Raw genomic sequence first — 24,634 nt, forward strand, 5'->3', positions numbered from 1 at the left:
TGTGTGTGCACACTCATACCTGTGTGTGCACACTCATACCTGTGTGTGCACACTCATACCTGTGTGTGCACACTCATACCTGTGTAAGTTTTCCTCATCTGCTTGTGTATACCCTATTCTTACTAGGGAAGCAATTTCTCTTTTAAGATTTAGCTACAAACCTCTGAAGAGAGTTGTAGCGGGTAAAACTGCTCTCAGTTTTAGAACCAGCATGGTGGCTGGCAATGTTATAATACAGATTTTTTAAGTGAAGTAGTTGTGTACAATCCGCATACATTTTCTTGGCAGCAGTTGTTTGAAATCAACAATAGATGGAATATTATTCAAGAAACAACGTGCTAAATTAGGTGATTTTAAGACAAATCTGATTCAAATTAAAACTTCAGAGRTCTTGCCCAGCCCTTGCACCTCCGCAATGGTCTTGATCTCTTAAAATAYTGTTACTGGAGCAGACCTGGAAAGCAACTGGTGTGTAGAAGGCAGTGCTGAATGTTTCATAAGCTGGAGCTTTGTGGGTTTGTGATGGCATCAATTTTAAGATGCTTCTGCAGAGGAGAGAGATCTTTTTAAAGATAGGTACTGCTACTCTTTATCTTGCTAATACCAAAAGTTATTCTTCTAAAACTTACTAGAGACCTTTTCTGAATGGAATGAGTTATCACTAGAAAAATGATAACAATCAGGATAAGATATTTCTTCCACTGTTGCTGATCTGGTTGAAGGTGCCATCCTACAAGTCCTGAATGAATCAGGAATTTTCCTTCTCCTCCCTTCCCCTTGCCACTGTTGTTTCCATTTTGGTTATGTGGAGCTGGATGAGATCTTCGCGGTTGGGTATAGACTAACTCGGTTTATGCACAGCTTAAGGGTTTGTTTGTTTTGTTATGGTTTATAAATGTAATGAACTGGAATATCCTAAGTGCAATTTGGTCGTCCATGTGGGTTATAGGAGGTAACGGGAAGGAAGGAGGAAATGTCAGCATTTCCTGCATCCTGTTATCTTGTGCTTTTTATGGATGCTGAATTAATGATACACTGAAAATCCTTTACCAGTTGGGTTGTATCTTAACTCTCTGTAATTATAGATTGTACAGTAAAAGCTCTGGGAGCGATATGGTGCCCTCTCCATTTACCAGTCTCCATGATACTCGGTTAAACATGATTTTCAAAATTCTCCTTTCTCTTCTCTTTCACTGATTTTTTTTTTTTTTTTTTTTTCCCCTCCAGTGTGTCAGATTTTTGTATTACTGATATGTTGCTGCAGTGGAGAAATGTTTTTTTAATCACTTCGTGGACTGAAACATACATGTGTATGTGAATTATTTCTCCTAAAACTTAAGTTCTGGAGTATGAACAATTTATAAATTGTAACTCTGAATTTAAAAATGAGGTGCTATATAAGCGTAAATTATGCCAGAATGTAATTGCATCACCTGTAAGGCGATATTTTGATTTTGTCAGTACGTTACTGATGGAGTGCTGAGCTGAATGTACACTGTAAGTGTTTCAAGAACGTATTTTTGGAAGAAGAATATGTATTGCTTAAATGTGGTACTTGAAAAGTACACGAGTATCTTAGATTCTGGATATAATTATAAAGAACTTGTGTATTGGATCTGTGATTCCCCCTCTGTACTTTCAAAGCTCTTAGTTTGCACGTGTTTTGATGTGTGCAATGAAGTTATAAGTAGATGTTTTGCAGTAACTTTTGTCTCTGAAGTCATTTTATTTGAAAAATCTTTGGGGAAAGTCGTTAAGTATGGAAATCTGATGATGCTTAGTGATTAGAGATTTCAAATTTCCTAAACTGTCAYTAAACAAATCCATTAATATCACAGTGGACATGTAGGAGTTGGTTTTTTTCTTTTTTCTTTTTTTTCTCTTCCCCACAAAAGAGTGTCCTGAAGGAGCTGGTGAATTTATCTTCTGAAGTACAGGTGCCAGCTTTGGCAAGGAAAACGTAGAGAATTGTCTTTAGGGGTGTTAGGAGAATTACTTTGTATTAAGGCTTGTCTAACATGGGTGCCCTCTCTCTGTTGGAGCAGGCAGTCCCCGCGAGCAGCCGTCAATGAGCGATTCCCAGACATGATGGCCGACCAGCCGCCTCCCTTGGAAGCGACGCCTCTGCTCAACGAAGTGCCACTGCTACCTCACATGGTTAACGGGGACAGCATCCAACAGGCAAGTACAGCCCTTCAGCCTCCTCACTGCAGTGACACTGGACCGTAGTGGCCCTGCCCTGCACCTTCTTTAACAGTTCAGCAGGGAGGAGGACTGCAAAGAAGGCTCTGTGGTACTGATTTARAAGCTGGAAGAGCATTCTCAGCARTGATGTGGTTGGTAAAAGGGTCTGGATGTTAAGAGGAAGAAAATCATTAAGCATTAACGTAGTGGAAATGCTAAAAGATAAATGCAAATTGAAAGGAAAGATTGCAATACACATTTAAGTGCTTTRAAATGGAACTATGAATTTCAAGAATAAAAGAAAGTCTCTTTCTAAAGCTCATAGAATCAAAGTCTAGAAAGTGACAGCAGTACTCTGAACTGAGAAGTGTATAGRAGAGAGGTGCGCAGACAGGAAAGACCTCTGTTCTCATGATATTAGATATCTTCATTAATAATTACACTGCACCGATGAAACTTGAGTATATTTAGTTGACACTTTAGAGTTTTATTGGACGCAACCATTCAGATGCATCTTCCATGGTTAGAAATGCAGGCAGAAGTGAAGATAAAGCATGTTGAGTGATGTGCAGGATGGTACATGAGTGTCAGCAAACCRAAAGGAAATGCAGTGTTACAGGAAATGCCTGTAAGAGGTGACTGTCTTGTACCACAAATGCTGAGGTGTCTTCACATAGCTAGGAAATAAGACTTCTAATGCATTCAGAAATAGTACAACTTCTTGGTATTTTAACGTTGAGTCTTAATTAAGAAGTATCTTTCCCCTGCCTCAACATTGCAACTGTTATTGATCATGTGAGAAGGAAAAGTTTTCTTTTTTAAGCTATTTGTTGGAAGGAATAACAAAAGAAAACATCTATTTGAAGGCTACACATGTCAAGGGTTAAATAATCATTTTGGTGCAGCAAGTAGAAAAACATCCCATTGCTTTGATCTGGTGAGGATATGACTTTTGTTTGACAATAATTTCATTAGGACTTAAGGGGTTAATCTAAAATTGAAAGTTACATAAAAGTTTCCAGAACATAAGAACTGTCATGTGGAATAATTGTAAAGGATAACAGTGAAGACCTTGGCATACTTGACTGTACAGTGGACAAACAGGGGATCACAAAATAATCTTGAGTTGTTGAAGGTCTGGTAGACCATAAATGTGGGAAAGTTTTAAGTGAGATTTCCTTTTCTTTGCAACTGTTACAATAGGAGAAAGAAGTCTATGTTGTTTTGATTGTAATATAATTCATTGTGAAAATGATAGACTCCATTTAAAAAAAAAGCAAGGAGTGAGTGTATTCTCCTTTTCTCCCCTCAGACTTTGGAGATGCATGACAGGGTTTTGTAATAGACAAAGCTAAAGAGCATCTAAGCAAGCTCAGAAGTTCTGGCATTAGCAAGGTGAAATTTTAGACACTGAGCAACCGTGAGGTTGCACAGCAGCTWATGTTTCATGTCCCATGAGGAAAGTGGCTCGAGTGGGTCTGCTTGGCGGCTGGCCCCATGGCCGTGTGTTTGTGTGGATCGCTCTGCAGAATTCTAGCAGGTGTTGGATGACACAAAGAAGGTGACAGTCATTGAAATCTTGAGATCCTAATGGAGGGAAAAAGGRAGAGTTGGAGATGCACAGAAGGAGAATCACATTTGAAACGTAGACTTGAAGACTGAAAGTCTTTAAAATGTATAAATGACCTGTTTTGAAAATAAGGAATACATTTGTGTACTGGTGCATCTGTCTAGGATGGGGGTCATGTTAATGTGCCACCATTTCTCATTCCATCACCTTCATGTATAAACATACATGTTACCGTCCCTTGGTTACAAAATAAGGATTCTTGCTGCCTTATTTTTTGCTGAACTTAGTCTACAAAGGAGAAGATTTTATTAGCCACAGAATCTCTTATGTGGAAGTTTACTTTTAAATAGAGTCTTCATTTGGAAATTTTAATRATGCTGTTCTTTAAATTATTTTCCTAATGCTACTGTAAGGGCTAATTATGAAGTTTTATGTAGTGTTCTTGTTTTCAGAAATAAAACTTACACTGGTTGGTAGGTCACTTCAAACAGGTGCAGTGTCCAGTTGATTAGTTTGATCTCGCAGAAGGTTTTAAGCTGGTTGGAAGCTTCCTGGCATTTCCTTGTTCCGGAATAACTCGAGCAGTGGATAATAGTGCAAATAATCAGATAGAAGCAAAACAATGAGCAGTGCTTTGAAACAGCTCCCAAACTGCRTCGATCCCACTGCTTTTGTGCGAGACACCTTAAGGGGGTGACGTTTCTGTGAATCCTAACACCGGTCTGTCTGTAACTTGGCTTAGGTTGACTCATTAGAAACACTCAAGTTTCCAGGAAATTTTCCTGATGGAAGGTAGATGGAACTGCATCTGCCTCATTAATTACAGTGAGTCATTCCTGTAAGYCCTTGCCCCGTGCATTCCTGGCATTCCAGGCCCTGACCTGCTCCGCGCTAGGGTGATCACACCGCTTTCTTGCCATCCTTTTAGCTGGGTTCAGTTAATAGTTTCCTGAACTATGTGAGAACTTATTGGATCCTCTTTCTAAGTGGTCAAAGACTGACTTCCAAAAAGGATTCCTGTCCTGCCCATGAGTTTTTCTATCCCTTGGAGATTTAGACTCTTTGTGAGGCTTAATAGCTGCCTCTGGAGTCTTGTCGCCTTGTAGTGTGTCTGTCCCCAGCAACTGCTTGAGCTTTCCATGTGCTTCCCAGCCTGTGATTTTCTGTTTTGTGTTTCCTACAATGAGTGACATTTGCTTTTTCTCTGTCTACTCCTCAAAATTCAGTAGATGTAAGTCTAGAAATCTGCCTATATGCCAAAGGACAGCTCTGTTGAGCTTTCAGTGTTTTAAACATGCCATCTTAAAAGTGCTATTTCCATGCTCCTTATGGAAACACAATAAATATTATGGACTGACCAGAACATTTTTTCCCTGGGATACTGCGTGTTTTATTTATGTCCAAAACCAATTTCTGTAACTTAGGTTAAAATCATTTCCTATACTGTGAAGTCATAAGAATAGGGCCTGTTTTCATTTKATGCTTCTACAGCCTCTGTTATAAATTTAAAGGAGATTAATACTACAGCAGTATACCGAAGCTGCAAAACTGGTGTTAACTAGTGAGCATTTAACAGTGTGCTCCTTCGAATCTTRTTTCACACAACAGTTTAAACGTAACCGATCTATGGGAGCCTGCAGTTCTGTGCAAACAAAGAGCATTCTCAGGCACGCTACTCAGTGCAAGCAAGGGTATTTATATACAATGTATAGTTTAATGATTTCTACTTAAACTAAGCGGATCAGTAGTTTTCACAGTAATTCAGTATTTTGCATGCAAAAAAACGCTTCTTTTTGTAGCAGCACAAGTTTAAGTTTATACGTGACTAGTTTTTCAATATTATTGCAGTCTTTAGTGGCCTTTCTCAGTCATATGATAACTGTTCCTTTGGTGGAATTTTAACTGTGTAATGTTGCATTATATGTATATATACATATATGAATATTATGTGTGTGTGTCTGTGTGTGTATACATGAATATAAATATGAGTTTGTATATGTACACTTTTATTTGGTCAAAGTCCTGAACGTGTCAATTTACCCTCAAAACTGAAAGAATTCTGTAGAGAAAGCTTGGAAAGCAAGATGATTCCTAGATAATTTTGTGTTTTGGTAAAAGAACAGACAACAGAATGAAAAATACTGACAACAAAACAGCTAATGATTTCAGATATATCAAGAAAAGAACTATTGATAGCAATCAGAGATAAAAATACTAAATGTAAAATTAAAAAAAAAATTGTGAGGTGAGTTTATTCTACTTGTCAGTGTTTCTGATCTTGTCTTTGTAATACTCTCTAAGAATGTCAAGATCTGTATTGTTTGAATCTAGCATATAAATATATAAAAAAAACTTTTCTCAATTTCCTTTAAAAAAAAAAAACACACACATTTTTTATTTCTCTTTCACAGGTTATTCTTGTGCAGGTAAACCCAGGTGAAACCTTTACAATTACAACTGAAGATGGGCATGTTCAGTGTATTCAAGGTAAAGGAAAGACTGAAGAAGGCAATTTAAAAATATTTATTTTACTCTACAGAAATTCATAGAATCACTACCAGCAGTTCATTCTGTCATATGTATTTTTAGATTTTCTACAATATRGTAAATTAGATTTTTTTTAGTTTATACTTGAAACACAAAGCACCRATGCATATATGGAATGGTAAAAATGACTTGGCCTTGGTGCCATAAATTGCATTATTTTTTCTTGATGAAAACTTGGTGCAGTCACCTTTTTAAGCTTTCATTTTGGATTATGTAAGTTTCTTTCTGAATAGGCTCTTTGCTAGATAGTTTGAGCCTTGCTTCTAAATGTGCTTGTCTAAAGTAGATCCATAAATACGGATTTGGATATAGATGATGTTTTTTCATCTATATACCTATATTCATGAATGGAATTGACCTCCTATGTTTGAAAGAACTTGCCTCTAGAATTTCCACAAGCCTTGYGTGATGGACACGTGGCGTGTTCTGTCATTTCAGGTCCAGCACACGTTCCTATGATGTCACCAAATGGATCCATGCCTCCCATTTTTGTGCCTCCCGGTTATGTATCTCAGGTAAATGCTAGTATATTTTTACATTTAACCGTGTTTGTGGGTTTTTAACAGTAAAGATGGTGTTTTATGTCTAACAGCTGTTAAAAGTAAATCTTWTTTTTTTTCTATTGACCTGGAAAACATTTAACGTATTTCGTTGTAAGCTTTGTCACCTTGTCACTGCGTTCAGTTGGTTTTTTTCATCTGATACTACTAAGCCATAAGGGTTGCTTTCAGTGAGACAACAGGTGGTTCTGCATTAGCTCTGCGAGCTCGTTAGCACCCGGTTTTCCTGCGGTCCTGTTCCCAAAGTGGCAGGAGAGCAGCCGTGGTGGCAGCGGCCGCGCTCTGATGCCGGCAGCGCTCGTGGTGGCACGCGGGTGTGGGACCTGCTTCCTGCTTGGGGCTTTTATGGGCCTTGTGCCAGTATCGCTCTCCATGCAACAGATCTCCTTTCTTCTCTCTGGGCTCCTTTCCTAGCTTTACCTCTCCCTTCTCAATCATTTCCCACTCTTCTACCTTCTTCCTAAGTCATGGCAGCTCAGACATGCAGGTGACATTTGAAGTGGTATCAGAGATATTTGAAGTTACTTCTAAATTAACACTTTAAAAAAAAAAAGAGCATAGGCCAGTCTTTTTTCCCTTCGTCGATGTTCGAAAGACAACAGTTTTCTGAGGAGGCTTGAAAGCCCTGTAGCCTTATGTGCTTGAGTTTCCCGAGCTGTTGAATTTTTTCAGGCAGCTGTGTCTGCAATTTTTCCTTCAGCTATTTTAGCCAGATATTTTTGTACAGACCTGGAAGAAAGAACCCTCAAATAGTCTCAGCATCCATATGGAATAGAGTCTTCAGCGCAAACAATGTGCAAAGCACTGGCAAATGCTGGAATGTGCAGATTGAAAATTACTCCTGATCTGTGTTTGCTGGCACCTGAGGACTAGTTTTCCTTTTGTGTTCCCTTGGCCAGCATGACAGGTACAGGCAGGGTTGAAAACAACTGCAAAGCAGAGCTAGATTGGAACAAAGTATTTGATAATGGGACGTAGTGACTTAAGACTCTAAAATCCTATCAAAGTCTTATTATATTAATGAAACCCATATACCAAAATTCCTTTATTCTTACTTCTTAATATAGAAACAAAATAGAGCTAATATAGCCATCAAAACTTGCCATGAGTTTTCACTTACATACTTATTCTATACTGACACTTACATACTTATTCTATACTGATACATTAAATAACGGCTATTTTGTAACTTAATGTGATGAATTTATGTCTTAAATAGTATGTTATAAGAGCATGTAATGTAAAATGGTTCTTGTTATGTGTTAAGTTCAGTTGATAGACCAAAAAACCCCCAAAACTGCTTCTAGAACAAATTGTATTCAGTGTAGCAGAAACTTAATCTTACGTGACATTTTTGTGTTTTTTTGGTCTATTTGAAGTCTCTTTAAAAATTGCTAATAATACAGCTGACTTTGCAGTCATATCGTTGCTGAACTTTGCCATAGTGTTTGGTGAGTGGGCAAGTTCTGCTTCCCTTTAGACAAATATTTTCTGGTTAATTTGCTTTATCTTTTGCTGAAGAGCTTTTCAAAATGTGCTTTTGGCATCGGTAATATTTCAACATCCGTAATTCCTTCGTGGCCAACTAGGAAATGCTGCAGTGATCTCTTGCAGCCAAACTAAACATGCTCTAAGAGAGGATCTTGAAGGAACTAGCAGGAGCTCTAAGAGAGGATCTTGAAGGAACTAGCAGGATAAAACACATGGTCAGCATTTGTGCAAGTGCTTTCCCTAAATACCTGAAAATAGATTTGTTTTCGTATTTTTGATAGCAGGGGGCTATGTAAATAACCTTAAATCATATTAAAACAGTTTTACTCATATTGCATAAGAAAAAACAGTTTTTGCATCTCAATGTTGTTTACCAGTGTGCGTTGAGAATGAGTCCCCTGCTTGCATTTATGATAATATTTTGTGCTGATTGCATTAATTATCTGTATATTGATACTAAAGCATTGGAAAGCCTTGCCTTGTTGCTCTGATTGTTTTTCTGTTAGGTTGCTCCTATTTGATGTAGTTTTTTGTATGCAGAAGAGTAGAAAACAGTTGAGTTGTTGGGCAGATAGACCCAGCAGGTTGAGCTTATGCACTTCCAGGTGACAGAGAACTGGGGTAGATGTCTTGTGTCTGTAAACAGTTAGATACCCTCGCTGTGGAAAAGCAGAAGCTGAAGTCTCCAGGGTGTTGTGTCTTCCGAGTGTGTTGAAGATGAAACTGAGCTGGGCATTGTTTCACTCCAGGGTCATCCTTGTTTATTATGTCTTTGTGGTTCCCACTGTGCTGCTGAAACCTGCGTTCCTCCCTCAGTCCTTTCTCAGTTTAAGATTTTGCTGTGCCTTATTGTGCAATATCTTGGCGTGAGTTAAGTCTACTGTAGAAAGGGTAGTATATTGAGCCATTAATATACTTGAAGCTGGACCCTGGAAGGAGGCTGCGTGTTGCCAGGTCAGAGCAGGAAGCGTGTGTGTGTGCACATACATATGCATGCACAGCCGGCTCTGCACGGGAGAACATTAGCATCTTCTTATCCTAGAGTTTAGACACACAAACAGGTTCCTTGTCTGAATTCTCTTAGCCCATGGCAAACTTCAAGTATTTTGACACTTGAGTTGCCTTGGATCGTAGTGCATAACAGCAGAGCGAGCTTGTAATCCTTTGTACTTGCCATAGGCTAAGAATTTGTACGCAGATGTGTACTGCAAAGCAGGTGACATGCAGTAACTTGTACCTATTGCAGCACTGTCAGTCTGGATGTGTTCTAAAACAGGTTTTTGAATTGTAATTACAAGCAGATGGGAATTACGCCATGATCCGTTCCTATTACTTGTTTAAAAGAATGTGTGTGAATATACATATGGTACATAAATTCTAGATTGCTTAACCCTTCAATGTGTGACGTTCAGTTTTTTTAAATTGGCTGTTTAAAACTTTAATTCTTCCAGTAACACATGCCAGGTTTCTGCTGGTTGGGATTCACTTCCATGTATGCATCCCTGATTATCAGTCAGACTGTAGGTGTAAACTGGAGCATAAAGAATCTCTATTGCACTTACCATATTTGCAAGTTATTTTGTACTGACTGCATTTCTTGTGTTGCCTGGCAGGTGGTAGAAGAAAACGGAGTTCGTAAAGTGGTGGTATTGCCACACTCGGCTGAATTTCACCCCTCCATGCATCCTCCTCCTCCTCCTCCCCCCCATGTGCCACATTACATGCATCCCCACCACGCTCTGCTCCCCCACCCTCCTCACCCCGTGTACCCGCCAGTCCCTGGCACGGGAGAGCTGCCACCACAGTTCCTTCACCAGCACCCACCGCCGCACGTCTTCCCAGAACAAGGTGAGACTGCCCATGGTGGTTAATTAATGAGCAGTAGGAAATGGGCTTGTTTCTTGTCTGTCCCCTGCTGCTCAGAGACATCTGAGTATCAGCAGTGAAACTTCAGCTCGGTGCAGCTGTGAGCCACTCCGTGCAGCTGGCTGACAAAATGAGTGAAATTGCATGTGTTCTCAAGTTCTGGTTTTATTTTAGTCATTCTTCTAACGTCAGAACATTTCTCATTTGTTAAATAATATATACTGAATCATGAAGTAAGTTCTGCTTTGTTTTATAGAACCTCGTTCTCATGGAMGGACAAACTTCATTCAGCGAGATGAAAGGAGTCTTAAAATGCAAGAACATCTGAAGAAAAGACTAAAAGACAGACAAGCGAGTGGTCATACTAACAATAAACTTAACAGTCCTCCTTCTTCACCACATAAAATTAATAATTCTTCCTGTGCAACTATCCAGAATGGAAATGGGAAGGGACAGCAAATGGCAGGAGGTCTGCTAAAGCAGAAACAAATAGGAAAAACAAAGGGCAGTCCAGATGCTGAGATAGGAGGTAGGTTGCACTGACAAGAGTAAAAAGCAGTAGATTTTTTCGCAATAGAAAATTGTGTAGATTCACTGCAGAATAATTTCTGGAACTGAAGAAAAAAAAAAAAAAAAAGGAAATGCATTTATGAGTAATTGTGGTTGCTATACAGGATTAGCAAAAGCAGCAAAAGCCTGAAATACTTTTCATTGTGTTTGGATTTTTTTTCCTGTAGAAATAACAATAATGTAAACTTGGTCTTAAATTTTAGCAAGCAAGGTCTTTGGAGAAAAAAAAAAAAAGAGCACGTTTAAGTAAAAAGGTAGGATGTCTTGTTTAAAAATGAGTTCTCTAAAGTGTCACTTAGCTCTTAAATTATGAGATACTAAAAGCAGTTTGTAATCACATCATCAAAGATTCCACTCCCTCTTCATTACTCAGAGGAACCTTAGAGGTTCCATGATCCCTTAAGAGTTCTGCGTCTTAGTTGTGCAAGGATGTGCATCCCAGAGTAGTTGGTGTCGTTAGGCTGCGAGGTCTGCTCCTCCTCTGATTCACTGCTGTATATGACGCTTCAGAGCAGCAAAGCCCAAATCTCACTTGGCATTTTGGGAAGTAAATAGAGRTGGAAGTTTTCACCAAGGAAAATGATTTGCCATGGAAATTCAGGGGAAAAGCGCATCATAAATGCGTATGAAATAGATATAAAATCTTGCGTCAGTTTTTAACACCTTTAATTTTCTGAGGGATATCTTTGTGTTATCAAAGAAAATCTACTTATACTCAGATTAGGAAAATATACCCTTTGTGCAGGRTGTACTAAAAGAGTTTTTGTAACACTGTTAGTTTTGGATAGTTCATGTTTYTACCCATCGTGCAGCCAAAACAAATAGGGGAAATGAAATTTGCACAATAAGTCCTATTGTTAAAYTCCTAATGAAACGAACTCCATCTTGTGGTGGCATTTTTGCAGCAGGCTGACTTGCCTTTGAGGGATTTTCTTTAACCTGTTTTGCATTTGGATTTTCAGAATCTGACACAGAATCCAAGAAATATGATATCCACTTGAGCATTGGCAAGCCAGTAGTAAGTATTATCCTTAAAACAATGTTATTTATGTATATGCTGTCCGTGAAGTAACATGCATCTTTCTCAATGATTCTTTTTTATGGTTCACTTTTTTAATGGAGAAAATGTATTTTATTTGTTAGAGATTATAGCTGGGAAAGGGCATCTGTGAGGTAGATACTCAGTGCATCTCAGCTCTATGGAAATGGTCCATCTGACTCAGTAATCTGATATTTAAGACCAGAATGTTTCAATGGTTGAAGTTGTSTAATGTATGGAAGGGCTTTAGTACCCTGCAAACAAAGGGCCTGGTAAGCTGAGAGATATCTGAGCATGCTGAGTCTTTGAACCAACCTTTATTAAGCCTAGAGGATTCAAGAATACTGATACAGAAATTACAAAAATAGTTCCTCATTTTCAGGTGAAATTTAGAAATTGGAGCAAATACTTGATTATTAAGAGAGTATTTAGAAAGCTGGAGTCTTGTGGTAACACTTGCTTATCTAAAGCCTAAAATTGCACTGATTTTTTTTTTTTTTTTTTTTTTTGAATGTACTTACTGAAGCTCCTTTGCATCATCTATACAGTAAGCAGGGGGTGTATTCTTTTCTTCCAGCCTTCCAGCCATTTTTGTTGTGCATGTTGTTCCATTGCAGCCTCTGCCATCTGCACTTAATGGCAACAAAAGGCTCTGTTGGCTTTATGTCTTAGAAAATAATATGGGAATTAAATGAGGAAAAAGATTAAGTCAGAAATTTAGTCTTAGTGCTCAAAAATCTGGGCTTCTTAGTATCTTTTAAATCAGTGTTTAAAATTTAAGATTAAGTGAGGGAGTTGTGTAAGAGTTAGAAAGTTAGGCCATCTGATTGTGCCTAAATGTAGATCTTGTGCCAGTGTTGAAGACTGAAAATGTGAGAATTTGCTCCCATTGTGTCCTATAAACAGTGCAGGTGAAATAGAAATTTCTCTTCATACCCTGAGGCAATGTCATGCATCTTTACTAAGTTTACTTACCTATGCTGGAAGGCAAATCCATTAATATGATATTTCAGAAATGAGAACAGAGCAATAATTATATTCAAATAATGACTCAGTATTTCCACTGTGAAGATAAAGAATTCCTCCAGTGAGGAACTTCACGGGCAAAGTAGGAACACCATGTTATTGACTAATATACCTTTTATTACAGAAAGCAAACTTACTTGCATTATTTATGCTTTTAATAGGTTTCTGATATACAAGCAAGATCAGCCGTTCTGTCCTGGAATCTCCCAGTTAGTTCACAGAATGGAGAGAGCCATAGTCATAGTCCAGCAGCATTTACATTTGAAGTAGCAATATCCAACAGTGGTAAAAATGGAAAATTTAAATCTGTCTATGTGTAAGTTTAGTTTCTTCATTTAAGCACAATATTGATGTTTAAAAACATTATCCAATCAGCAATCTCTTTGTCAGGAGCTGTTTTTTGACTTGCAGACCTACCTACTTCACGTGAAATAAACTTTAAGTAATATCAGTAAGAGTTACATGGACAATGGAAAACATTGAAAATTAAATGTACGCTACGCAGCTTTGCTTTTCAAAAAGCTTTGAAGTRTAAGGAAGAGCTGTAACTCATTGTTTTTGCACATTTTGCAGTGGGGAAGAATTAACKATTAAACTTCCTGATCTCAGACCAGCAACCGATTACCATGCAAGGTATGTTTCTGGAAATGGAGAACTTAATGTTGTTCATGTTAATAACTAAGTTATTGTGRCTTCCTGAAAAAGACATAATCACAGACGCTTTAGGGAGCACTCTGTGTAAAACATCCTAGCTATGTACATTACTGTTGCCATCTAAAATCATATTTATATTCTAGTAGCATAAGAACACCTATCTCCTTTTCTTCAGCTTTCTTCCCTGCCATCGTTTCTTATTTCTCCAAAGTGCAAATAAGAACCTCTGTTGGTATTTTTRGAAAGAAAAGTTTTAACTCGGTGAATAAAACAGTTTAGACTTTAACATGGATCTGGGGGKTTGACTTCTGAGCTTGAGTGTAAGGATGTCTCTCTAGATGGCAAGGATGGCAGTGGAAGCGCAAGAAAGGCAGGGGGAAGGTAAATGCTGTCACAGAGGAACCAGACGCGAGCTTCAAGAATGGCCWTGCAGAGCTCTGGAGCTCACCAGAGTAAATAAATGCCTTCTCCAGTAATGCTTAGCTGGTCAGGAAAACAGCAAGAAGCCAGTTAAAGAATCCAGGGGAACATTGTGATCCAGCAGTAGCAGAGAGCGCCTCAGTGCTTGGACACAGGAGGAGGCAAGTTTTAAGATTTATTGAAGCAAAACGCTATTCTACAAACTTCAAAACAGGTCTTTGTGTGCCAAAAACTCTGCACAGCTCCACTTGTGCGGTACAGTGTGTTTGGTTCACGGTGTTACCTTCTGTATAGGCCAACTTGCCTACATCTAATTTGAAAATTAGACAGTATTTCCTTTTGAAAAATCAGTCATTGCACATCAAAACCAAACACAAATGAACATGACTTTTAGATATTCTGTCACATGTGAGCAGCTGTATGTTTATAAATACTGTGCCTTCATTGCCCAAACTGCTCATTTAGTTGGCTTTTGGAGCCAATGACTTGAAAGAGTGAATGGGCACTTCTAGAAAATAGAGCAGTCCAGTCTTCTTTCTGTAACTACTACCTGTAATTAAATGCATTTCTGAAATTGGCAGCACTTTCCTTAAATTTTTATTTGTTAAAGCATTTACTAAAACATACTCTACCTGTCCCTTGTTCAGGGTTTCAGCAACCAGCAGTTCCATAAAAGAATCTGTTTCGGAGTTGGTGAGTTTTACCACGGAGAGTTGTGAGCCGGACCCTCCCGCTGCACCCAAGCTGGTTAACAGAACCAAGAACAGCCTGAGCCTGCAGTGGAAGGTAAACAGTCTGCTGTTTAAATGTACAATATGGTTATCTTTACCAGGAATTCAGTATTTCTTTTAGGTGTTGGCTTTTAAGTTGTTCAGTGAAGATTGATAATGGAAATCATGATTGCTTCTTCTGTCTTTTGTTTCTGCTTATTTGGGTTCCTTCATATGAATTTAGTATAAGAGCTGGTAGCAGGTCTGCCTAACTATAAACTGTCCAGTAGAAAAGTTTTTTATTTTCTCAAATAGTAGCACATGAAATGATACAGCATTCTTATTTTATYTTAGGGTTCCTGCATGGTAAAATGTACATAGCTTAAAGTTATGGTTCAGAGTTCTCRTAATTATTCTAAGTAATTCTTCCTTAATTCCTTTAGCTAGCTTGAAAAATGATTTTTGAATCTAACTTTTGAATATATATAGTACAGTCTGTGAATGTTGGTACAGTTGGTACCAATTTACAGTTGGTAAATAGCAAATGCAAGAACACAATGAAAAATTCAGACATATAATTTCATAAAATGAAACTATACATACGTTTGTTAATTCTTATAGCTTATAATACAAAATCAGCATARCAGCCTAGAGAGCCACAGGAATGAGGAATTAAATTAGTTACTATTTTCTCCCCTTTCCTAACTCTCTTTCCTGAACACGCCTGTGCTTGCAGAAATCTCAGATTCTCACAAATGTGTTTGTGGAAGASGGCTGCTCTGTACACACAGTGCAGGTGCCTTTCCAGTGTGTGTTAACTATACATGCATGGAGTTAAAAGGCAGTTGGAATATGTTACAGTCAATTATTAAAATATTTCATTAACATGTGTTAAAATAGGTTAAATGCAACCATTTGATTTTAACTTTTTTATTGTTTCTTTGTTTTCAGTCTTCAAATGACAATGGTTCCAAAATAACTAATTTTCTTTTAGAATGGGATGAGGTAAGCAAGCTCTTTTCTAATACAAAAATAAAGGCATCTGTAGACSAATTATATTTAGAAATACTTTTTGTTCAGATATATTCTCCTTGTTTGGATATATTCTCCTTATTTTTATTGCAACTGTATAGATAGTTTTAAAGGGATTAGACAAATCAAAACTTTGAATCAGATTGCTAGCACAGCAGTGATTCAGCTTAGAGGAGGATAGTTAAAACTCCCCAGTCTTACTCATGTCATTCATAATGTCATTAATTCCCATACTTTGCTTAACTGRATAAGTATTGGAGATGAAGGAATTGAGCTTAACAGGGAGCCTACAGTCCCTCTGTACCTTACTCAGGATGTTCTCTTTTCTTGCAAGGGGAAGAATGGACCTTTTAAAGAATGTTTCTATGGACATCTGAAGCAGTATAAACTTACCAAACTGTCTCCTTCTACAAAATACTCACTCAGATTAGCTGCTAAAAATGATATTGGAATGAGGTAATGACCACAATACATCATGTGATTTATTTTCTCAACAGTATGCCTATTGCTGTTAACCTCTTCTCAACTGTGCTTTYCCAGTGGGTTTAGTGAGACAGTGGCGTATTGCACAGCAGGGATCGTCCCCCCACCGCCGTCACCCCCGCAACTTGTTGAAGCAGGAGTGACCTGGCTGTCCTTAAAATGGAGCCCACCTAATGGGGTGTCTTCAGATGACTCTCTGACCTACACTTTGGATGTGGAAGAAGAAGGTTCTGTAAGTACTGGCTTGCTCTCACATGTGTCAAAGCCTGATATGCAGTTGTGTGTAAATGAAAATGTAACCCAGTATTTTGCTTCCAAATGAAATAATACAAAATGCTGCACTAAAATACCAACARTGGCAAGCACTGCATGTATTCATGAAATAGAATGAAAGTGTTCTTTTATAAATGAGCTAAAAGCCCCTGATGTTTCATACTTTCTTTGTTTTCTCAAGGAAAATTAATGGCTTTTTCTTATTTTCTCTGCTTTACAGGGTTATGGTTTCCAACCACAGTACAACGGAGATGAACTCTCGTGCACTTTAAGAAATCTTAGGAGGAGTACTTCCTATAAGTTCAGGGTTTGTACTGGAGAATTTTATTTTTAATTTAATAATGATTATTTCTGGAATTCTAGCATTTTCATGAAGTGAAGGCTATTTTCTGTGGAAACTAAATTATCCAGAGTAATTTCAGACTAGTTTAGTGAACTRTATTACAGAGCAGGATGTTTTTCCACACTAGTTAGTTTTTATTTTACCTTGTTACCTTTTCTGTCTCTGCTGATTTGCAGAATTCTTCCATACAAAGTATTGCTTGTTGTTGAATCCAGCATTTGTTGTATATTCTGTTTATTCCTGAAACAGCTCTTTGCCTACAACRGTGAAGGAAAAAGCAGTCCTAGTGAGGTGGTAGAGCTCAGCACCAATCCTGACAAGCCAGGGCCTCCAAGTAAACCCACTGTGAAGGGAAAGATCCAYTCGCACAGTGTGAAAGTTGCGTGGGGTAGGTTGACTTTTGTTGGTGTTGGCTTTCAGTGTTCCTCAGTTTTGTGTATGTTCTGTCAGTAAAACAGTCTATGAAAATAGAGGTAAAATTCTTAGGCTAAGTATTTCTCTGCAGAGAYGGTTATTATAGGAGAAATGCTTAGCATTGCAAACAAGTTGCATCTTGGCTTTAGGACTTGTTATGGGTGGGTCTGTATGTGTGTATGTATATATAACAGAAATAATATTCTTTATTCATTTAAAAAAATCAGATCTATTGGATATGTTAATAGCCTTATAATTACTGCGATGCTTAAATAATTTTCCTGTGCTCATAAAAGTTTATACCTGTAGTCAGCAGTCTTTTCATCTTCTTCCTCCTGGCATCATTGCAATTAGTAGTAGAAAAATTAATCATCTACAAGATGCATTGTGAATATATAAACGAGTTCACAAAATTAAACTTGAAGGTAGATTAAATTTTATATTGCAGTTTCTGTTTGCATTTGAATTTAATTTTCTATTTGAACGTTCTCTGAAAATGTTAATTATGAAGCAATTCATTATCTTCTGTAGTTTAAGATATTGCTTTCTTTCAGAACCACCCAAGGATAATGGAGGATCAGACATTTCTAAGTACTTTTTAGAAATTTCAGAAACTTTAATTGGTAAGCAATCATCTTTACTAATTCAACTTATGGCTAGTATATAAATATCCAAAATATTCATTGCTATAGCAGTTACTGTTTCCCATGGCCACTTGTTTGTTGTACATACTATTTTTTTACGTATTTAATCCTTTACTTTTGATTTTGTGATTTATTTTCATAATTAAGAATTTTGATGGAATTTTTGGTGTGCTTTTGCCACCTTTTTTTCCAAAAATCTCTCCATATTAAAGTGTCTGTATTTCCTTAGGAAGTAAATGGGAAGTCATGTACAGTGGTCCCCAGAGAGAACATGTATGTGACCATCTCAAGCCTGGTACTTCATACAGAATGAGAGTTTACTGCATCAGTAAAGGCGGTGAAAGCCAGGTGAGTGGAAAAAAAAGATAAATTTGGTCCTGATAAGTGTGGTATTTTTCTATGTTTTAGTGACATTGTGTGTTTTTACTCATATGTTATTGCTAGGTTTCTGATGTTCTGACTGTTACAACATCTGCTGTTCCTCCTGGCCCATGTCATGCTCCATGCCTGGCAGGCAAAGCTAAGCCCAAGGAAATCACTTTACAGTGGGGTAAGCTCCAGAGTAGTTAAGCAACATATTGTTCCAATTTTAAATGTCAAAGTGAAAATGGAAAGTTTGTTGAAGTCTTTAAAAAATGTAGCCCAAGTCGTTAGTTTCTTAAGAAAGCATAAAACTTGCCTAACCACCTATGGTTTGATGTTGCAATAACATGAAGAGAGTTAAACACAAGTAACTGTCTTCCTGTGAAAAGGCTCGTTGCCTCCTTCAGTATTACAGATTTTATTCTTGGTAATTTAAAAATGTAATATAATTTTAAAATCTTCATTTTTTTTTTGTTTTTAGCTCCAAAAAGGAGATAAACAAAAAGTAATGGATGTACAAATTTTTTAAGGAAATTATCAGAAATATCTGGAAGAATCTGAGGAAGACCATCTTAATTAATCTACCAGTGCCTGGAAAAAAAAAATAGTATCTAATGAGGTGTTCTTGTTCAAATAGATGACTAAAAAATGGCCCTCCTGCTTTTAAAATTCTTATGATCTGTAAATTAAGGTGGCTGTTGAAAGCTAATATAAAGAAAAAGTGGTTTCTGAAATTAATAGTTAAAAAATCATTTTTTATTTCTTAGGCCCTCCTTCCATAGATGGAGGTTCCGAAGTAACGGAATATGTTGTAGAAATGGCAAACGCCGAACAAGAGGAACGCAGACAAGTGTATCAGGGTCCAGCATTGGAATGTGCAGTAAACAACTTACTGCCTGGGAGAACATACACCTTCTGGATACGAGCAGCAAATAAAGTTGGGGTAACCACTCTGCTGATGACGTTTTGTTATGCAAAGGACAGTAACGGCGCTGTTCTGTAGGAGCCTGGTGTTTTGCAATGTTTTCTGTGTAGTTTTGTTGAAGGAGCAAAAACTCTTGCAATAGAAAAAGACAATGTAGAGAAGTTTCAGTAAAATAGGGCTGAAGGAAGGACTGGATTCTCTAATTAAGGGAGTGCTTGTTGCTGTGTTGCATTTTGTTGTGTAGTGGGTTATTGTTGGTACCTAAGCTAACTCTTAGAGAATTAGCTCTAGTAAATCTGTACTACTTTTAGGCATTTCTTTAACTACAGTATTAACCCCATCTTTCTTGCTGAGAGGGAGCTACTCAGTGTTTGTGCATTAAGATAAAGCCTTTGTTTTTTATGACTAGTGTAGATTTTGCACACTAGTGTTGTGGGGAATAGTGTTGTGCAAGTTCAAATAATGCCAGGTTTGAACGAGGCTGGGATAAGCATTGGTTATGTAAAAGTCTTTCTCAAACAATACCTAGTTGCTTCTGGAAACCAGATCTTGCCTACGAGGAAAGGAGTTATGAAATCATAGGGGTGTGCATTAGTGGTTGGATTGCAGTTACTGTGTGTGCCCAGAGCCAATTTGCAGAGCTGGAATTTGAAATGGTGCTGTGAAACTACTCTAGTCAGGACTGAGTTCTTTTTAATCATCTTTCAAGGTAAACCCACTTTTTCCTTCAGCACATACACTTGCRTTTTTGCGCTGCTCTTGCTGCTGTGTACATGTGATTGTGTTTTCTTACAGTTTGGTCCTCACTCTGACAAAGCTGAGATCTCTACTGCTCCAGGTCCCCCTGATCAATGTTGCAARCCCTTGATAACTTGTAAGAGTGCAACTTGTGTTCTAGTTTCATGGGAGGTAGGTTTAATTTCTCAGTAATATACAAATTAATGTTTGACCTTCTAGACACTCACATGAATAGAAATGGAAGAAATGACAAGTGTGGGGGTGAAATATTTCAAATGCATCTATTTACAGCAGCATATGTTGTTTTTGTAAGTTTTGCTAGCTGTGAATCTCTGTCTTAAACCGCATAAATGTAGTGACATTTAAATCTTCCTCATGACATGTTAACTAGCATTATATTGCTAATGTATTTAATTCATGCAAGTGGTAAGAGATCATAAGTCATTAAAAATGGTAGTCTGAACAGTATTACTATAGTCATGTATTTAGATGGAAATCATTTAACAAGCTGAGCTTAAAATTAGGCCCTTGACTGATGTGGAAGGTCTCAGTTTAGAATTACAGCATGGTTTTAAGAGACTTCCTTGCAGTATGCTGTTCCAGTGTTAGCCTCAGATGTGTGGCTGCGTTACACCAGCACTGTTTAATTCTAGTTAAGAGGCTGAGTATCAGATGTTGGGAAATCAGGTAGTTCTCTCAAGAGACCAGATTTTGAACTCCAGCACTTCTATTCTGATGTGGTTGTTCAGCAGAACTAGATCTCCGTTGCGTGGTGAACATGTGTGTATATGTAATAGCTAAATGAAAATCTGTTATTTAACCCCACAGAGTCCTGCATGCAATGGTGCAGAAATCAGTGAATACAGGCTGGAATGGGGACAGGTGGAAGGGTCCATGCATATCATTTACACTGGTCCTTGCCTGAGCTATGAAGTAAAAGGCCTCACACCTGCAACCACATATTATTGCAGAGTACAGGTATGAAAAGCCTTTTACTATGTGTTACTTAAAAAATGAAAGTATGRTACCTGTGACTGGTTAGGAAGATGCGGATTTAATAAATAATGTGGGGTCTTTCTTTCAGGCTGTGAATATTGCTGGAGTTGGGTTGTTTGGTGAGATCGGTGTGGTGACAACCCCTGCATCAGTGCCTGCAGCAGTATCAGTACTGGATTTACTTGAAGAAGATCAGTTAGAAGTTTCTCTTCCTTTATCAACGTGCCTTGCAATTCATTGGGAAGAACCGTGTTGTCATGGGTCAGAGATCACTGGATATAATATAGAATATGGGGAAAAACAGCTTGTAACTGTTGGTAGAAATACAAGCCATGTTCTTGAGAATCTCCTGCCTGACACTCTATACAGGTGATAATTTATTGTTTTATTATGAAACTGCCTTTGTAGGAGTTTCAATTCATAGATATAAGGGCAGCATTTCTAAGTTCTATAGCAGCTTAACTCAGGCTACAGCATATTAAGCAAAACAATCCCTGTGAAGGATTTGAGGGAAAATCTGAATGAGAARTAGACAGAAGTTATGTTAGCTTCAAAATAACACCATACTTTGTGCTGCTGGAGGGAGCAAGAGGTTTGAGCTGGTATCTTGTAGGCAAAACACAAATGCCTGATGAGAACTAATTTCTTAAGTTGATAAAGTTGATAAAAAGAAACCTGAACAATTGTGAGAAACCCCAAAGTTCTGTTATGTTGAAAAACAATGTAATCATTTTGATTTGTTTTGAAATAATTATTTTTATTGTTAAAGTTAATTGCTAACTACTTTTTAATGTGGTTTTGTAGCCACATTCACTACAAATTTTAACTTTTACCTCATTACCTCCTATTTCTTCAGGATTTCAGTAAATTACTCACACAGCTGCTCTTCTCACATTTCTAGAGTTAGAATACAGGCCATAAACAGCTTTGGAGTTGGTCCTTTCAGTCATTCCATTAAAGCCAAAACAAAACCACTACCTCCTGACCCTCCTCATCTTGAATGTGTGGTCTTCAGCTACCAGAGCCTTAAACTTAAATGGGGTGAAGGTCCTAGCAGAGCTTTAATCACCAACCCTACGCAATTCAATTTGCAGATGGAGGACAGGTTTGGCAGGTAAGAAAATTAGAATAGTAAGGCTGTCGTTACTGCTTAACACCTTGATATTCAGTTTTTATCACATTCTAAGTTTTCTTACCTCTGTTTTCACCAGTAGGAAATTGAAAAGCTGCTCATTTGGACATCATAAGTTTGTTTAAGTGCAGTTTTGCATGTTTCATCCAGAAATAATGTTAATAGCTGTTGTACTGGTATTTTTTAGTAACTAGTAGCTATTACTTACTACCTAAGTAGTATTACATTAGTATTTGTGTTTGTCAATATTTATATTTTCTGTAACTTCTAAACTGAAGTCTAGGCTTTGTGCTGTCTATGTGTGAAGTCGTGTGTGTGTGTGTGTGTGTGTGTGTGTGTGCGCGCGCGCGCCTATGTGTGAAGTCTATGGCTGTTGTTTGTTGCCTACCTGAGTTGAGTGGAGACGTTAAGAATTTAAATTCAAAGACTTCTACTAGCATGAGTTCTGTGTTTTCCTACTTGAATGTGCATCATGAACCATTGATTACAACTGCAGAGTTTGAATTGCCTAACATTTCTTAATGCACATATGCATTAAGCTGGGTAGCTGTGTGATTTTTGTAGTTTCAATATGAAAATATTCACCATGCTCACTTTCAATATCAACATAGACATTTGTGATTTTTTTTAAGTAATTCTAAGGTGTTTTCTTTTTCTCATGCCAGGTTTGTTACTGTTTATAGTGGCCCTTGTCATACATACAAGGTACAACGACTCAGTGAATCCACTACGTACTATTTTAAAATCCAGGCATATAATGATGCTGGAGAAGGAGAGTTTTCTGAAGTTTACGCTTTTACTACAACTAAATCTCCACCAGCATCTCTTAAAGGTGAGCTTATAGTGCACCAGACACCTCAGCAAGCTATTTATATAGTGGGTTAAATGCTCAAACCTGACTCATCTCCTTGTCCAGCCTTTTCCATGGCCTCTGCGGACCACAGAAACTAGCTGTGTTCCAGCATTTTCTTGGTCTAAGAGGAGTTTTAGTGGCTGAAGAGCAGTGTTTGGCCATCTCCTACACTGTATCCCTTCCAACTCTGACAGTGCAGATATTTGCTACCCATTTTCCATCTGTTATGTTGAGAAAGATGTCAAATGACGCAAATTAACGCAATATATAGGCACAGCACATCTGAACTTCGCTTCATTATGTGAATGTTAAAGCTCCCCTCTAGAGAAGGTCATTAYGAAGATCAGAATGCCAATTATTTGCAAGAAAATCAGTTGAGTGAGCCTTGTTTATAGCATTTAAATTGAACTCTGGGGATAAGGTGACAAAAATGATGTTCTCCCTAGCGATCTGAAAGAGCATACTCATCAGGTCAGGCATTAGACTTTAGAAGCTCATCTTGTCAGCTAAAAAGGAAGATAAATGCAGCCTACAATAATCATTTGGCAAGTTCATCTAATAAAATACAGCAAAGAAGGAAAAAAAGTACAAAACAAAAACCTTTATTGTTTAGAATGGCCTGCATATCTGCTGTTACCTCTAAGAATGACTGTTAATTCTATATTGCTACCACATATATTGGAAAATACTTCTTGAAATTTTAGATTTAAGTTCTCCAGTCACTTGCRTAGAAGTGATCTAATTTAAATGACAAATGTGCAAAACAAAAGTGCGTTTTAAGCCAGAAAAATAAAAAACTTGTCAGTGAAACCAGTGAAAATCTGAATGATTTGAATATCTCTTTTGAGATTATCAAAACCCAACTGGACATGGTCCTGGGAAACCTGCTGTAGCTGATTGTGCTTGAAAAGGGATGGTTGAGCTAGATGATCTTCAGACATMCTTTCCAAGCCCAAATAATCCGTAAATTTGTTAATAACTTGGTTTTTAAACAAAGTTACATTGGAGTTGCCTGCCATCTATGTTAAGAGAATTTATTTTTAGTTAGGAACAAAATTGTTTCTATTTATGAGTTGCCAGATGAACTCTTTGAGTAAAAGTTTCGTTGTCTGGCTAACTGTGAATATGAGTCACTGTAGTAATTAACAATTTTGGCCCTTTTTCCATCTAATTGAAAAAGGCAAGAACATTTAAGACCATTGTTCTCTTCCCTAAAATACCAACAAATCACTTTCTTCCAGCACCCAAAGCAAATCAGCTGGAAGAGAACACTTACGAAATCACATGGGAACCTTTACAGCCGATGAAAGGAGATTCCATTGTTTACATCCTTCAGCTTGCTGCTGGGAGAGAGTTTGATCAGGTACTTTTTATCAATGTATTCTTACTTTGAAGTACAATTTTCCTTTGGAGAAAAAAGTATTAATTATTGCATTGATTTTTTWAATCAAATCTGATTGTTTTCAATAGAAAGTTATTCCAAAGCACATTACAATTCATGTCTTTRTTCGGCTTGCTTCGGATCTGTTCAAAGCAGCACTTTCAAATCTCTTCAKGCGTTTCATGCATTTTTAATCACATCCCAGGAAAGTAATGAAACCACAGATTGTAATTCCAGCATCTAGGGCTGGGCAGATAACAGGTGGGGAGTCTTTCATTGAGCTTAATTAGGTTGTACCCAACCCCAGCCTTTGAGGTTTCCCAGTCACAGAAAGCAAGCTTTGACTTTCGAACATCACCTGCTCTGGAATGAGGAGTATCACTCATCCAGATACACCTGAATGKGCCTGCTCTTGATCTA

General features: G+C 37.7%; 1 protein-coding gene across 1 annotated transcript in view; it reads left to right on the top strand.

The window, feature by feature from the left end:
* LOC112960387 (fibronectin type-III domain-containing protein 3a-like) overlaps positions 1 to 24,634 on the top strand; it is a 38,506-nt gene that overhangs the window by 11,383 nt on the left and 2,489 nt on the right. Inside the window, exons 2-25 of the mRNA XM_026054626.1 lie at positions 2,046 to 2,181; positions 6,166 to 6,241; positions 6,740 to 6,816; positions 9,966 to 10,200; positions 10,475 to 10,747; positions 11,751 to 11,806; positions 13,015 to 13,169; positions 13,427 to 13,486; positions 14,575 to 14,713; positions 15,589 to 15,642; positions 16,004 to 16,125; positions 16,210 to 16,384; positions 16,646 to 16,732; positions 17,018 to 17,156; positions 17,737 to 17,805; positions 18,056 to 18,174; positions 18,271 to 18,376; positions 18,957 to 19,132; positions 19,910 to 20,023; positions 20,681 to 20,830; positions 20,937 to 21,217; positions 21,750 to 21,962; positions 22,646 to 22,812; positions 24,075 to 24,196. Of these exons, the coding sequence (XP_025910411.1) occupies positions 2,086 to 2,181; positions 6,166 to 6,241; positions 6,740 to 6,816; positions 9,966 to 10,200; positions 10,475 to 10,747; positions 11,751 to 11,806; positions 13,015 to 13,169; positions 13,427 to 13,486; positions 14,575 to 14,713; positions 15,589 to 15,642; positions 16,004 to 16,125; positions 16,210 to 16,384; positions 16,646 to 16,732; positions 17,018 to 17,156; positions 17,737 to 17,805; positions 18,056 to 18,174; positions 18,271 to 18,376; positions 18,957 to 19,132; positions 19,910 to 20,023; positions 20,681 to 20,830; positions 20,937 to 21,217; positions 21,750 to 21,962; positions 22,646 to 22,812; positions 24,075 to 24,196 (3,261 nt within the window). The 5' untranslated portion in view covers positions 2,046 to 2,085. The remainder of the gene's footprint in view (positions 1 to 2,045; positions 2,182 to 6,165; positions 6,242 to 6,739; positions 6,817 to 9,965; positions 10,201 to 10,474; positions 10,748 to 11,750; positions 11,807 to 13,014; positions 13,170 to 13,426; positions 13,487 to 14,574; positions 14,714 to 15,588; positions 15,643 to 16,003; positions 16,126 to 16,209; positions 16,385 to 16,645; positions 16,733 to 17,017; positions 17,157 to 17,736; positions 17,806 to 18,055; positions 18,175 to 18,270; positions 18,377 to 18,956; positions 19,133 to 19,909; positions 20,024 to 20,680; positions 20,831 to 20,936; positions 21,218 to 21,749; positions 21,963 to 22,645; positions 22,813 to 24,074; positions 24,197 to 24,634) is intronic.

The sequence above is a fragment of the Nothoprocta perdicaria genome, unplaced genomic scaffold (assembly GCF_003342845.1).
Source record: "Nothoprocta perdicaria isolate Ctin4 unplaced genomic scaffold, notPer1 scaffold_124, whole genome shotgun sequence".
Lineage (NCBI taxonomy): Eukaryota > Metazoa > Chordata > Aves > Tinamiformes > Tinamidae > Nothoprocta > Nothoprocta perdicaria.